The 15,082-nt window shown below is 51.2% G+C and overlaps 2 protein-coding genes across 7 annotated transcripts; one reads left to right on the top strand and one right to left on the bottom strand.

Annotated features, from left to right (window-relative positions):
• Positions 1-386: 386 nt before the first annotated feature.
• On the bottom strand, positions 387-9,055 carry CDA (cytidine deaminase). 5 transcript variants are annotated; one of them, XM_060694329.2, is made up of 8 exons: positions 8,924-9,055; positions 7,234-7,380; positions 6,223-6,293; positions 5,860-6,096; positions 3,375-3,546; positions 2,806-2,917; positions 2,242-2,299; positions 387-811 (listed from the first exon to the last, which is right to left on the bottom strand). In XM_060694329.2, exons 5-8 carry the CDS (start codon positions 3,529-3,531, stop codon positions 701-703), a joined length of 438 nt encoding a protein of 145 aa, XP_060550312.2. In that variant the 5' UTR covers positions 3,532-3,546; positions 5,860-6,096; positions 6,223-6,293; positions 7,234-7,380; positions 8,924-9,055; the 3' UTR covers positions 387-700. The 5 variants fall into 5 exon arrangements, with proteins under 5 accessions (XP_060550312.2, XP_060550311.2, XP_060550313.2 ...); XM_060694328.2 differs by having other exon boundaries at positions 3,375-3,551; XM_060694330.2 differs by lacking the exons at positions 7,234-7,380; positions 8,924-9,055 and adding an exon at positions 6,888-7,193 and having other exon boundaries at positions 3,375-3,551.
• LOC117669652 (trypsin-3-like) lies at positions 7,683-12,658 on the top strand. Of its 2 annotated transcripts, none has more exons than XM_034424264.3 (6): positions 7,683-8,195; positions 8,936-9,043; positions 10,593-10,794; positions 11,108-11,249; positions 11,498-11,764; positions 11,930-12,658. In XM_034424264.3, exons 1-6 carry the CDS (start codon positions 7,832-7,834, stop codon positions 12,077-12,079), a joined length of 1,233 nt encoding a protein of 410 aa, XP_034280155.2. In that variant the 5' UTR covers positions 7,683-7,831; the 3' UTR covers positions 12,080-12,658. The 2 variants fall into 2 exon arrangements, with proteins under 2 accessions (XP_034280155.2, XP_087735567.1); XM_087879441.1 differs by having other exon boundaries at positions 10,635-10,794.
• Positions 12,659-15,082: the final 2,424 nt, after the last annotated feature.

Genomic DNA, 15,082 nt, shown 5'->3' on the forward strand with positions numbered 1-15,082 from the left:
TGTGGGTCGCGTGCTCATGCGGGGGGGGGGGGGGGAATGCATTGAATTATGGGTGGGAGCACGCACATGCGTAACCCCCCCGCACTCTCCCCGCTTTTGGCACGCGATGGCAAAAAGGTTAGCCATCACTGCTATAGACCATTTCGGACAAGTGGCTGCCCAGTCTCTTCTTGAAGACCTCCAGTGATGGAGCACCCACAACTTCTGGAGGGAAGCCCTTCCACGGATTAATGGTTCTCACTTTGGTCCAAGTCATGGGCCAAGACTAATTTGAAGGCACCTCCTGAAATATCTACCCATCAAAATTGGGTAGAGGGGTTTCCTCAGAGGGAGGGGCTGAGGGTACCCTCTGGAGAGGACGAGTGCAAAGAATATGGAGCCGATGGGACTCAAAACACAGCTGTTTATCTTGGGGTAAGGCGGGGGCTGCAGGTCAGGGGCCAAGAGTCCAGATTCGCCCCCGGCCTCTTTCAGGCAGCTGGGCAGGACACGGTCAAAAGTTCTGGAGACTTTGAAGTGACGCCAACGATCCCGATCGCGCAGGCAGCACCCGCCAGGAATGCCAATATCCAAATTTTGCAAAAGGGAAGGGTTCAGACATCCATGGACTCGACAGGTTGGAAGGTCAAGGCTTGCCAAGTTCAGGAGATCTCAGGCCACTGGAGGTGTGGAGAAGCAGAGAAGCCATCCTTCTTCTCGCCTAGCTCTTCAGGTGTTCTGGACCAAAAGACAAAGGCAGGAGGTCCTCCAATGTCTTCTCGATGTATGTGCCGTCCATCCTGGTCAAATAGATCTCCCACTCTTGACCGAACTGGAAAAATGAAATCCACAAGTGTCATAAATCCTAGATGGTCCTCAACTTACGACCACGATTGAGGCTAAAATTTCCATTGCTAAGCAGGTCAGCTTTTAAGTGAGTTTTGCCCCATTTTATGACCTTCCTTGCCACAGTCGTTAAATTAGTAACACAGTTGTTAAGTGAAGCTGTCTTCTCCACTGGCATCAGATGTTCACAAAAAAAGTGATCCCATGGTCACATGGGATGCTGCGACCATCATAAATATGAACCAGTTGCCAAGCGCCCAAATTTTGACCCCGTGACCCTGGGGATGCCGCAATGGTCGTACGACTGAAGAACTTCTCCAGCGCTGCTGTAACTTTGAACGGTCACTAAACAAATGGCTGTAACTCGAGGCCTGCCTGTGGTTTGTGCCCGGTTACAAAGTGGTTTCTCTAGCCCAAATTCCAGAGAGAAAGTTGCAGCGGTGAAAGAGCGGGCTACCCAAAAAGCCACTTCCCCTTCCTCCCCCCCACCGTTTGCAAGGCTGGCTCCTCTGCACAAACCCCGCAACCACAACCACACTCGGGAGCAGGAAATATCCAGAATTGCACGTTACACACGGGAGACATGACGATAAGACGGACGTGTTTAGGAGAAGGGAAGCCAATCCCTGCACCGCTGAACGTCTCTGCTGGCTTGCCTCAAGAATGAATCATCCGTTGCCCAAGAGGAAAGGGTAGAAAATTCAGGCTTTTTGAAATAAACTGCAATTTAGTCATCCCGGGCATTTGTCAACAGCTAAGCCTTTTGACCACCGTTTGAAAACGGTAAACCTAACACACCTTTGAAGCATTTTACTCTTTGCAAAAATCCTGCTCAATTTAAGCAGAGATCAGCCATTTTTTAAATTGCTGTAGAAGCCAAGCAGATGCCTCCAGAGAGCCTGACGATACGGTCACTAAGCCAACGGCTGCAAGTGGAGAACTGCGTGGAGTTCCCAGATGGGATGAACAGAATACAATGAGGGAAAAAAAAAACTTCTGGGGAACATATTATAAACGCTTGCATTTCTGGATGAAAGAAAATTGAGCCTATCATTTAATAATTTTAATAATTTTAAATTTTGTCTGTCTTTGTGCTTTTAATCAGGCTGTACACCGCCCTGAGTCCTTCGGGAGAAGGGCGGTATAGAAATAAAATAAAATAAAATAAATAAAATAAAATAAAATAAAATAAAATAAAATAAAATAAAATAAAATAAAATAAAATAAAATATAAAATAATAAAATAAAATAATAAAATAATAAAATAAAATAAAATATAAAATAAAATAAAATAATAAAATAAAATAATAAAATAAAATAAAATATAAAATAAAATAAAATATTAAAATAAAATAAAATAAAATAAAATAATAAAATAAAATAAAATAAAATAATAAATAAATAAATATGTTTTACCTCTCGGAGGAACTGCCTGCAAGCTCCACATGGAATGGCGTAAAACTCTTGGCTGTTGCTGTTAAAAAAGAAGAAGAAGAGGGAAATATACAATTATCTCACTGAATTTTGGAAGGGAAGACATCCAAAATTACATGAGATGCGGCTTGCGCTGGCATGTTTTACCCTCTTCGCTTGAACTAATCCAGTTTTTGGCTTGGAAAATGAACTGAATGTGCATGAAACAGAATGACTACGGTTTGCAGGACCCTCTGAGTGCCCCCCCCCCCCCAAGAGATGCCCTGAGCCCTCCTGGGACTGAGCCCTGCTCAGCGGAGGAGGCTTCCTGCTCCAATCGCTTCCAAAGAGAAATGGACTACAGGGTGGCTTTTCAATCTACCCCCTGCCAAGATGGGGGAAGGAACCATTTTTTTCCAGATATCAACAATCTCCTCCCAATCTTCAGCCTTTCTCCAGCTGGAAATTCAGGGTCAGCCTAGCTGAAAACATCTCCTGCTTGTGCCCTAGGAAGGCCTTCCTTTCGCTCCCCACGGCTAAAAGAGGAGGAGGATGAATCCCACCTACCAACTGATGGCCATGGCTCGGAATTTTGTGTGACCTTCAGACACGGCCTTCTGGATGGCCGTCCGCTCGGCACAGACGCTCAGCGGGAAAGATGCATTTTCAACATTGCAACCTGGAAAGGGGCGAAAAGTACCATCAAGGATGTTTTAAAACAGACCACAGAAACGGTCGCTAAGGCCGGGTCCTGGGTTCAGACAGCAACCATGCTGGCTGGGGAATCCTGGGAGTTGAAGTCCACCTACCTGCAAGCTGCTCAGGGTGAGAAACGCTTGAGCTGCAGCCCTCCAGACCACATCTCCCAGCATCCCTTGCCAGCCAGAGCTCCTGCTGTAACTGCTGGTGCCCCCCAAATCTTCCCTGATGCCACCTTGGCATCTTGGGCATAAAGAGCGGAGTGGGTACAGTTGACTCACCAGCCTCTGCCGCCTGGGCAAAATGATGGTGAACCCAGGGGTTTGGGGGGGGGGGCAGGGGTTCAGCTTGGCTGCCACCCTCACTCCTCTGGGCCAGGAGGGGAGGGTCCAGGTAGGGCAAGGTGGCCCAAGGGGCGCTGCTCCCGGCTTCCTTACCTGTGAAGATCTTCCCCTCCGAGGTCAGGAGTGCCGCTCCCACGGGGTACTTGCTGTAGGGGCAGTAGGCGAACCTCTTGGCTTCTTGACAGGCGACCAAAAGGAGCTGAACTCCCTCCGGCTCGAGGCCGGCCCTGGGGCTGCCTCCGTGCGCCATGGCCAGGAGCTCTCCCTACCCTCGATGGCACCAGAGGAAGGAAAGGAGACAGAGGCGGTGAGTTTTCCTCTCCCTCCAGTGGGGCCTGAGCATCAGAGATGACGGTGCCTCCTTGGGAAACGGTCCCCCCTTTGCGTGCCAGCTGGGACCTTCCAACTTTGGCACAGGAGCCCTTCTGTGCCACCCAAAAAAGTTTCCAGCTTTGATTGGGAACCTTTCTGGAGGGACTGGCTGCTCTCTGCGCCCGCCCTCGCTGGGAGGAAAGTCACCTCTCGTTTGCCTCGCCAAGGCGATAGGTGGTCATTGTCCTCGGCTGACTTCTCATCCCACCCTCCTCCCCCCCTCCCCTCCCCCCCCCCCCGGTCAGCCTCCTGGCCCTTCTCAGCCCCCAACCTCAATTCTGGCTGCTGGAGGAGGATAAAAGGGCCTCAAGTAGCCAAGCTTTGCCAACTCAGCTGTAGCAAGAGACCAGTGGCCGTGCCAGAGCTGCCGTCCTTCTCCGGATGCCCGGGAGAGCTGGTGAAACCTCTCTAGGGATTCCCTTCAAGGAGAGTCACATGCCCGGCCGGTGGGGGAAGCGAAGCAGTGGGGTGTGGAAATCAAGGCACCGCTGTGGGAAGGGAGGTGGGAGGAGAGGAGAGAGGAGCGGTCTTTGCCGCTTCCCAGCAGCTCTGGCCAACAGGAACTGGTGAGGGCAACTGGCTGTGACCGGCGGTGCACAGGGAGAGAGAAGCCGGGCCACCCAGGTGCCCTGATCTCCTGCACAGCCTGCCTCTGCCCAGGCTACTTCCGGGGAGGCGCCAGGCTGGCACCGCATCATCCCGGCTGGGAAGGGGCCGGCTGGGCAGGAGAAGACCAAGCCGGTTCTGCTTTGGAGATTCTGGTGGAAAGCTGGAAGAGCCGAGAGCTTTTCAGAATATTTCTAGGGCAGTTTGCTGTTCCTTTGGTTAATAAATACAAAAGCAGTTTAGCGATCTAGCATCCCTGGTGGACTTTATCTGAAATTCTAGGCTTCCTCATTAGCATTTTAAGAAAGGGGATATTAGCATGCCAATACCCTCATCAATGCAAAGTTCCAGGTAACCATCCCCGCCCTGGGAGACACACAGAGGCTCCTTTCTCTGTCTCAGACCTTCTTCCTTGCTCTCCGTCAGGCGTGGATAGAAGTGCATTTTTCTCAATGAGAGATTCTTACTCGCTATTTGCTGGACCTGGAGGAATCGGACACACACCCTACGCTGCCCTCCTGCAGGAGGCTGGCTTGGCTTCAGGAGGTTTTTCTATACCCCTCCATTGAAAAATTGGACCCTCCTCCCCCCCACCCCCCCACCGCCCCACACAGATTTTTCCTGGATCTCTTCAGGGCAAATTTGCTCAAGGGCACTTTGGCTCCAAGGAGCCCAGGGCTGTGGTGCCGTTTGCCTGGCTAAGGGTCCCTAGAGGGGCCCCATTCGGCTCACCTCTCATTTCTCCCTGGGCTCTGCCCAAGTCAGGCTGAAGGGCGAACGGATGTGATCTCTTTCCTAGTGATTGTTCAACAGATTCCAGAATTGGAACAAGTGACTGTTTAACTGCTCCTGCAATGAACCTTTTCTTCCCTACAAGGAAAACTTCCTGCAAAACTTGGCATAAAGTGAAAGGGAGGGGGAAAAAAGGCTGCCAGAGAGATGCTTGGCCAAAAACGAAGGAAAATTTTATTTGGTCACGCTGACCTTCTCCTTCTCCTGCTCCCCTTCTCCATCTTTGCTTCCATCCGCAAAGAGTTTCTGCAGTCTGCTGTTATTTCACTTCTCCCAGCCGGTTGACTCAGCCTTCCATCCTTTCGAGGTAGGTAAAATGAGGACCCGGATTGTGGGGGCAATAAGCTGACTTTGTATAAAAAGAACACCGCTTGGGGGGGCCGAAAGCCCTACTAAGCAGGTATATACAAAAGTATGAAGGCTATTGCTTAACGCATTGTAAGCCGCCCTGAGTCTCCGGAAAAGGGCGGCATATAAATCAAACCAATAATAAATAAATAAATAAATGGCCTGGGGAACAGACCTTACTGAGGACTGGAATGGTGAGATATCCCCAACTGTCACACCTGAGAATCTCAGCCCCTTTTCTTTCCCTGATTTCAGACGGGAGGGAAGAACAATGAAGCGAGTGGCACTTCGGAAGGGCTGGGTTCACAAGCCCATCATGCCCGGCAGGGAAAGAAATACCCTCGTTGGAATCCCTGAGGATTGAACCCAGCCCCTTCCTCAATCCTCTTTCTGCTATGAAAGGCTGAGGATGCCTTCATCCACCCCACCCCCACCCCCACCCCACCTACACAACACATACCTGTTTCCCAAGGCTGAGATCTGAGGGGCCCCTTCTCCTCCGCTGCAGGGCCTGGTTGGCCTGGGGGGGAAATGAGTTCTTTAGTGCCCTGCGGCCACTGATGCCGATCCTGCTTCCCTTCTCAGAAGAGGGTGTGGTTGGCCCCTCAGTCCACCTCCGCGTCTGCCCGTCATCATTTCTAAGCAAGGAGGCCGGGACTTCCTTCCCCTCCCTGCTGGCTTCACGCCAACCAAAGCCCTGTGCAACAGAAAGAGGGGCTGCTGCCAACCTTGGAGGGGCTTCGCAGGACTCCAGGAAATAGTCCTTGCATCCCCATCCCCTCCTCCCCCCCCCCCCCCCACGGTCACGTGAATTGCCACTCACGGCCTTCTGACGAGCAAAGTCAATGCGGGAAGCCAGATCCACTTAAGGCCTGCAGAGATTCGCCTGACAAACTATGGAGAAAAAGGTTGCAAAATCAGGCATGACTCTCTCGCACGCGCCTCCTCGCTTAGCAGGAGAAATTCTGATCCCGGGCTGGCCCTGAAGTCCAGCACTACCTGTAGGCGAGAGAGAGACTCAAGGCGCCCACACACACCGACACCCAAGGGGAGGCAGGAGTGGGGGGGGGGGTCGGGAACAAGGAGGACCTTCCAGGTGAGGAGAGGGAGGGACCCTTCAGCTTGGAGAAATGGCGGGGGGGGGGGAGCTGAGAGAGGAGAAGGGGAATAACTGAATAAGAGAGTTGGAAGGGACCTTGGAGGTCTTCTAGTCCCACCCCCTGCTCAAACGGGAGACCCAGTCAAATGGCTGTCCAGTCTCTTCTGTCCAGAAGACCTCCCGTGTTAGAGCTCCCACAGCTTCTGGAGGCAGCCTGTTCCACTGGTCATTTGTTCTCGCTGTCAGGAAATGTCTCCCTAGTTCTAGGTTGGTTTCCTGGACGTCCAATCCTGCCTGGCGTGGAGGAATGGGCAGGGGCAGCCTTTTCTCCCTCAAACGCCTGGGAAACTCCCTGGACTGAAGACAAAGGCGTGAGGACAGCCACTAACCTGGCCGGTTCTCCAAGGGGACTGGAAGCAGCCGTGGAGTAGATGTACCAAGGACCCCAGGGTTCTTGGCTGGGGGGCATCAAACCCTGGTTGAGGAGGCGAGAAACAGGCCAGAGGCATCAGATTGGCCTCTGTGGAAGGCAGCCGTTCCTTCTTCCTCTCTCATCCACCCCAACCATCCGCCTGCCTTTCTTCCCAAGGTGACTACCCAAGGTGTAAGGTGCTTTGGGGTCCCTGGCTGTGGGATTCTGGGGATTCAAATTAAGGAGGGTCAGAAACCAGGAGGAGGAGGAGGAGGAGGAAAAGGCCGTTTCCGTTGATCAACACATTACAAACCAGCTCGAACCTGCTGCTGAAGACAGTCAGAGCTTCTGGCTTTGTTTTAAATGTTGCGGTCAGAAAGCAGGGATTTTGTTTTGCGCGTCCTCGGAGTGACAGGTGAAACAGGAGCTCTGGGATGCAGAGGGGCCACGAGAGGGCGCGCTGGAGGCCTCTGAGGCAGAGAGAGAGAGAGCTGGAGATGAAAGCAACTCAGGAAAAAAAATTTTTTAAGGAGAGTTGTTGGCTTTCTGCCCTTTTAAAGGCAAGTGAGATTAGCTGTAAAGGGCCACTTCAGAGGGTCTTCCTTCCTTCCTTCCTTCCTTCCTTTCCTTCCTTCCTTTTTGCTCCGGGGATCCTTGACCTAAATCAAGCCCTGATTGGGTCTGTTTAGTCAAGATCTCTCTCTCTCTCTCTCCCTCTCTCTCTCCCTCTCTCTCTCCCTCTCTTGTTGTAGGATGAAAAAATAGCCGTTGCCTAGAAGGTCCTTCAGAGCTACCCAGAAGATCCCATCACGAGGGACCTTTTGCAGGCTTTCTCCGACTCGGAGCACGTCTGGTCTTGAGGGAGGGCTGGGCCCATCCCTTTTCAGGCTGTGCACCATTGGTTCTGCTGCCTGGCGGCAGATGCTCCGTTCTCCATGCCAAGCAGGGATACTGGGGCCTCCGGGATGGCACAGAACCACCAAGCCTGCCGAGAAACCTGAGCTTGGCCCTGAATGGAGGGCACAGCCCAAGAAGGAAGCTGAGAAGGCCAGAAGGAAGATGCCAGGCAGGCGCAGGTGCCCTGAAGGACCTCGAGGACAGTGGACCATTGACGGTGCTCCTGGGATGGAGGTTGTTATGGCAACAGAAAGAAGAGCCAGGGCGGAGAAGAGGGGGACAGTTTGGGGCATCCCTCTCTTCTTCAACAGAGGCTTTCAGAAGGAAAGTGGGATGAGACCTCGCAGTCCAGGACTTCTGCTTTCGCTCCTGTTCTCCTCGTTGACCAGTGAGTGGTTTATCCCTGACGGGCTCACATACTTCTTCCCCCTTTACAAAACCATCACAAAGCCTTTTGGCCTTTTGGGGGGCTTGTTTTGACCCTGCAAAAGGAAAGAGCCTTTCCTTTTGGACTTAGGGATTCCCCCCACCCCTCTTTTGTATAGCTAATAAGGTTTATTTTATAAATGAGGTGTAATCACTGGGTGATTAGCCCAAGTCTCTACCCTTGGTTTTTTTTTCCCCCTTCTTCTTTAAACAATTGGAAATTTACTACTGTTACCTACAGCCAGGGGTGGGAAAAATGGTTGTGATCCATCTTCCCCATATTCCTAAATCAAGATAAATAGAGATTTAATGGGCAATTTCAGGCAGCTAAATGTGGTCTTTACTGAGGTTATTATCTCTCTGTATTTATAGTCCTAATAAAACCTTTTTAAAGGTCTGTTTATATCATATCAGGAGTACATTACGAAAAACACTGTGCAGTATCTTCAGAAAGTCACATGTTAAAAATGTGCCCCTCTTCTTTCTTTATTAACATGGGGAGATACAATGAATTTTTTTAAAAAATCATTCTGAATTTCCTTTTGGGAGGAAATTCTCACTTCTTCAGAATGGAAGTCAGGGCAGAGGGAGATGGAGGGAGGCCGAAGGGACCAAGGGAAATGGAGAATTCTGTCCATCCGTATGTAAACCTATAAAAAGTCAGCTAAGAACCGAGGGCTTCAGACGTACCTTCTCTTACAGCAGCTCCATGGTTTGGCTCAGAAACCGGGGCAGCCGAACAGGATTTTGGGGGAGACCCCCACACGGGATCCCCTTCTGCCAGTGATGGAGGCAGACAGGAATGGCCAGGTAGGAATCCACCGGCATCTGGAGACTTGAGCCGACGGAGATGACCGGCCTGTATCGTGAATTACAAAAAAAAGGGAACGTTTTGTTTCCTCATTTGGACCACAAATGTTGTCGAAGAAAAAGGAAGCTGTCTCCCCATCTAAATTAAGAAAAAGGCCATTTTCCTTCAGCTTTCCTTTGGGTCCCCACCGGACTCCCCCCAAATGGAATCAATAGGGAAACCCACTTTAGATTTAATGCTCGCTTTCTTTTTGCCCTGAGTTGTTTGAAGTTGGGGGTGTGCAAATCTTGGGTGGGAGAGAAAATGTGTCCATCTTCTTTTGCTACCTGGAATCCTTCAATTGAAATGGATTCCTAGTTCAATCTTAGCTTTAATAAAAATGGGATAATGAATGACGTACAGATCAATGATGAATTATTTAATGAAGAATAGACTTCCAGGGGGCGTTTAGTTAATTTCTGAACCTCCCACCCACCCAGGAAAGAAGCTTTGGAGTGGTGCCGTTCCCCCCCCCTCCCCCCCAGAAAAGACCAAGAGGAACTAATAATAAAAGCAACATCCTGGCAGGGAGCAAGACATAACTCTGCAGACAATTGCTTAATTGTTTGTGAGAAGACTGTAATTAAGCCCAGGAAGTGTGGGAAGGTAGCTGGTAATTAAAGGGCACAAGCATCTTGAGGTCGCAAAGTTGTAAAGACGGCTAGAAACAGCTCGGAATGAATAAATGGATGTCTGTGTATCTCCTGGGCAAGAAATCTCATGAGTAGCAAAAAAAGTTGCTGTGTTTTTTTTTTTTGGGGGGGGGGAGGAGAAAGAAGGGAAGGAGAGAAGTAAAAGGAAGAAATAAAGAAATAAGGAAGGAAGGAAAAGAAGAAAGAAGAAAGAAAGAAAGAAAGAAAGAAAGAAAGAAAGAAAGAAAGAAAGAAGAAAAGAAAAGAAAAGAAAAGAAAAGAAAAGAAAAGAAAAGAAAAGAAAAGAAAAGAAAGATGCTTTAGGTAGAAGAAAAGATTTAATTCAATATCCCTACCGTGTGAACCCCATGGATTTAATTCAGCCTCCAACTGGGTTGTATAAATGGACTGATTTGCCGTTGGGGTCAACCAGATCACAGCATCCTTTTTAAAAGGGTCAGAGAACAGCAGAAGTGACCAGTGCATTAAAACCGCCGAAAATAAAAGCGCATTCCATTTTAACCTGAAAAGGCTACGGTAGCATCAATCTCAGCTGGAAGATTTCCACAATGAAAAGCCCAGCACATAAAAACGCTTAGAGGTTGCCTGTTTTTGTTTTTTTAAACAGCTGAACTTTCCTTCAGAGTAGATTGAAAATAATTTTGTAAATGGAAGATGGTGGAGTGAATTGGTACAAAAGATTCAAATCTGCCGAACTGAGTCCGGAAGTGCCAGAAATGGGCTGGATCAGGGGAATAACCCGCATGGCAGGAATGGCATGAGTTGGGGAGGTGGGCTCAGGGGCTAGGGAGGGCTTGTGAACTCCTCCGGGGCTGGGAATTTTGGGGCCTGCAAGATCTGTCCATCGCCTTAAGAGGTGGACAGTTCTGGACTGTGGACCATCTCCCTCTCCCTGCAGACCGAGGGACGGACTCCCCCCGCATCATCGGGGGCTACGTTATGGCCCCCCACTCCTCCAAGTACTTGGTGTCTCTGAAGAGGAAGAGCGGCTTCCACTTCTGCGGGGGGGCGCTGGTCAGCCGCAGCTGGGTCTTGACCGCTGCCCACTGCAAGACCAGGTAAGAAGGAGGCATCCCGGCCAATGTACAGCTGGTCCTCAACTTACAACCACAATTGAGCCCAACATTTCTGTTGCTCAGCGAGACATTTGTTAAAGTGAGTTTGGCTGGCTGGGGAATTCTGGGAATTAAAGTCCACCCATCTTAAAATTGCCAAGATTGAGACACACCAGACGAACAGCAGATTAATTCACAAAGCCACTTTCACGATTAAATCTTGAAAAAACCCCTCTCACTGGCATGGTTATTGGTTACCTCCTCCCTTCCCTCCTCCTCCTCCGCCCCTGCCCTCCTCCGGCCCACTGTCTTGCAGAATGAACCAGATGCTCATCGTGGCCGGAGAATATTCACTCTCCACTTTTGAGGGTACCGAGCAGATCTTCCGGCCGGCCCGCATGGTGGTCCATCCGGACTACAGCGCCTCTTCGAAAAACGCGGACATCATGTTGATTAAGGTGACCCCAACCTCTTGGGCTGGGGGCTCGGCAACCGATTGGGAAGGGGGGCAGAGAGGGAACCAATGCTTCAGTGGGGAATTCTTGGAAGGAGGAAGTGGGCGTTTCAGGTGATCTCAGCCTGGCAGACCTTTCTGACCCCTGCAATGCCCTCCAAAGCTGGCACGGTCCCTTGGGGGAACAAATGGGGGTGCGTCCTTATGCCTCAACCCCCACCCCCTCAAGGTCCCTGTGCTCTTGTCCACCAGCTGAGCCGGCCAGTGAACTACAGTCCCTTCGTCTCCATCGTGCCGGTCCCTCGCCAAGGGGCGAAGGTTTGGGCCGGCCGCTTCTGCCAGGTCTCCGGCTGGGGCTACACCACGCCCGTCGGGGGCAGGACTTCGGACACCCTGCGCAGCGTCCACCTGCCCCTCGTCTCCACCTGCCAGTGCAACAGCTCCGCTTCGTACGCCGGTTACATCACCAAGAACATGATTTGTGCCGGATTTGGCCGGGGAGGAAAAGATGCCTGCCAGGTAGAGAAGGTTTTGGGTTGGTGCCAGAAAGCGGCCAGACCATCTAAGGACTGTCGGCCTGAACCCTTTTTGCGGAGGGGGGGGGGGAAGAAGGATTCCTTGGAGAGTCTGTGGGTTGTTGACGAATTTCCTGACTCCTCTCTCTCTCTCCCCCCCCCCCAAAAGGGTGACTCCGGGGGTCCTCTGGTGTGCAAAGGGCGCGTGTTTGGCATAGTTTCCTGGGGTCACAGTTGCGCCAGCCCCGGGTATCCCGGCGTCTACACAGCCGTGGCCAATTTCCAGAAGTGGATCTACAAGACGATTTTCCAGAAATAAGGGCTGCTTTTGGGGTGGGGTCTGCCTCTAGAGCTCCTTTGCATGGGGTGGAGGGCTGAGCGGCCTTGCAGTTTGTTTGTTTTTCCTACAAGGAAGGACAAAAAGGGCCCCGTTCTCCTTCTGTCTTGGATTAATTTGGGGTTCAGTCCTGTGAATCTCAAGGGGAAGCTGGTGGCTGCCCAGGGGAGCTGGAATCGCCCTGCCAGAAATGCCTGCCCTCGGCCAAATCATCTGGGCCAGCTGCCAAGTGCCCATCAGCCCCTCCCCACCCCCGCCCTTTCCGTGTTCTCTTCGGCAGAAGCCCAGGGAAGACCTTGGCCTGAGCCCCCTCCGGCCTCCTCTCGGGCTGAGCTCTGCAACGACGGGCAACAACTTTAAGAAACTTACTGTAGGTTGTATGTACAGCACAACTGAATGCTGTACAGGCCCAAAAATAAAACACATCTGCAAAAAAATGAGAGGATGTGCCACATGGATAAATCCTGATGTTACTGGAAGCTTCTCCCAGCTTTTTTGAAGCTGAACATCCAACAGTGATGCCATTTGTCAAGCTGGAAAGAAAAGTCTTGCCAGACACACACACACACACACCTGCTCTTAATCTGTACTCTGAGCCCCAGCTGGATTTCTGTTTCCCTAACCCTAACCCTAACCCTTTCCCTTCCCTTTCCTCCTCTCCCTCCCTCCCTCCTCCCTCCCTCCCCTCCCTCCTCCATATTCCCTTCCCTTTCCTCCTGACCCCCTCTATTTCCTCCCTCCCTCCCTGCCCTTTCCCTTCCTTCCTTCCTTCCCTCAGTTTTCCTGTATTTCCTTTTTATTCGGGGTGCAAACAATGACCCAGACTATTCTTTATTTTTACAACCAGTTCCTGCGGAGAGGTGGATTGTGTGACTCTCAATCTCTGTGGCCGCAAGGGACCCGCAAAGGGAGGGAGGGAGGGAGGGAGGGAGGGACTTGCTGCCTTCCTTTTAGCAGAATCCACATTGCCGGGGGAGGGACGGGATGTGACAGTGATGCAGTCATTACGAAAATCCAGTAATTTATGGCAACCTGGAGAACCGGGTTGCTAAGAGACGGAGCCCAGCTCATCTGGGGGCAAGGGAGGCAGATCGCGAGGCCCGAATCCTCCTGCCACGCAAGGGATGGGGGTTGGGGGGGCTCCAGTTTGGCTGTACGCACATACACTTGTCAGGGCTGATCAAGACGTCACACCGAAACATCGTTTGTTGAGCTAACTAAGTGAACCACAACTGGCTGGATTCACACACGTTTCCGTAAGTGAAACAGTCTGGCAGATGGTTAGCCCCACACATGACATAACCCAGGCATCCAAACACTGAGCACCACAAAATCTGAAGTCCACCCTTTCTCTCATTACCAAATTGCATCCATGTTAGCAGTGTTGCTTAAGATGAACGTAATTGAAGAGAAACCAAGCTTAGCTCCCTCTCCTTCCATCACCAGCCTCTCTATAACAGAATAACAGAGCTGGAAGGGACCCTGGAGGTCTTCTAGTCCAACCCCAACCCCACCCACTCACCCGGTTGAGGCAGGAAACCCTATACCGTTTCAGACAAAAAGCTGTCCAATCTCTATGTTGGGGTTTCTCTACAGCCTCCTCTAAAGCAAAATTGGGGGATGTGGGGTTAGCCTAAATTGTATCAGCTCATTCCATTAAGCAGCGGCCTTCCCTAATCATACTTTCAGGGCTTTGCTGATCAATATTCTCCTCGTGGGTGGAGTACAGCTCTTAGGGAACCTATCTGAGGATCAGAAATAAGAAGCTGTGCACCCCAAACGTATGGGATATGATATCCCAACAAGGATCTCGAAGAAGCTGGTTCAAGGCCAAACGGGGCAGAATTGCAGCACCCTGGAGAGCTCCTGTGGGGAGCTGTTCCTTCAGCACCTTTCTGCCACCAACTGGCTCCTTAAGGAGGTTGGCCAGGCAGGCGACCCCCACCTCCCCTTGCTGAGAACTGAAGACTTAAGTACCCCCTCCCCCACCTACCCCGTTCCCGAAGCCCCTCAATTCCTGGGCGGCTGAGAACCCCAGAAGATCCACCTCCAGAGATGGGTCTGGATTACAAAGAGTGGACTCCAATTCACACAGGAATGGGCCACATTGATACCCATCTCACCCTCTGTGGCTGAGAGAGAGGAACAATGGGAGTCCCCTGGCATTTTATTTTCCCACAATGCTTTGAGGGAGCCCTCCTCCAGGGCCTCTTGGGAGATTGAAAGGCTTGGATGGAGTTGGAGCAGCCACCCACCCCCCTTTCGTCCTGGATGCCAACTCCCAGGTGACAAGGGCCCCTTTAGTCCATTCCCGCATCTCCTCATCCAAAGAGCCCACTCCTCCATCAGCCAGATGGACTGGGAAGGGGAAGGGGAAGGGGAAGGGGATGGGGTTGGAGAAGAATGTGCCTTCCCTTGGGGATTTAGAAGACGAGCCGCAGCAGCTCACTTCAAAAATAGCACAAATCTCTCCCAGGTTTTCTCCCCCTCCAACTCCTCCTCTTTAGCACTTGGGGTGCTATTCTCTCCCCCCACAAACACCCCCTTAAAAGCAGCCTCTGCTTTATGTCTCCATTTTATGTATACTGCGTACTATTTGCATTTATCTCTTTAAAGCAACCGCATTCGACAATTTTCAAAGGATGGACAATCGCCAGAATTCCTTATGCCGCAATTTACAAAAAAGGGGAAAAAAAATCTGAATCTGAAATTTGGAAAGATGACGGCACAATTCCGATGGGAAACCTCTCCTCTTGAAGACTGGAATGAGTCTTCCTCTGGGGCAATTCCCCCCTCAAACCCCCCACCATGCTTCTGTGGCCAGATCCCCGACAGGATTTATCTTGGTTATGGGGGGCAGACAGCCTTGCCTTCTCACACAAATCCTTCCCAAGGAAGCTTGGGATCAGGGATGCCCTCTGCTGAGCTGCTCACCGGTCTGTATTCCCCCCCACCACAACAGCCCAGCAGAGAGGGGGTTTGCCT

This window comes from Pantherophis guttatus, chromosome 15 (assembly GCF_059756535.1).
Source record: "Pantherophis guttatus breed Tessera chromosome 15, ASM5975653v1, whole genome shotgun sequence".
In the NCBI taxonomy this organism is placed as follows: Eukaryota; Metazoa; Chordata; class Lepidosauria; order Squamata; family Colubridae; genus Pantherophis; species Pantherophis guttatus.

Bases quoted from the DNA above. Each gene is read 5' to 3' on its own strand.
- CDA (XM_060694329.2), bottom strand. From the start codon at position 3,531: ATGGCGCACGGAGGCAGCCCCAGGGCCGGCCTCGAGCCGGAGGGAGTT. The intron at 2,300-2,805 runs GTAGGTGGGATT...CTTTTTTAACAG, and splicing joins CGAGCCATGGCCATCAGTTG to CAACAGCCAAGAGTTTTACG. The intron at 812-2,241 runs GTAAAACATATT...TCATTTTTCCAG, and splicing joins GCAGGCAGTTCCTCCGAGAG to TTCGGTCAAGAGTGGGAGAT.
- LOC117669652 (XM_034424264.3), top strand. From the start codon at position 7,832: ATGCTCCGTTCTCCATGCCAAGCAGGGATACTGGGGCCTCCGGGATGG. The intron at 10,795-11,107 runs GTAAGAAGGAGG...ACTGTCTTGCAG, and splicing joins GCTGCCCACTGCAAGACCAG to AATGAACCAGATGCTCATCG. The intron at 11,250-11,497 runs GTGACCCCAACC...CTTGTCCACCAG, and splicing joins CGGACATCATGTTGATTAAG to CTGAGCCGGCCAGTGAACTA.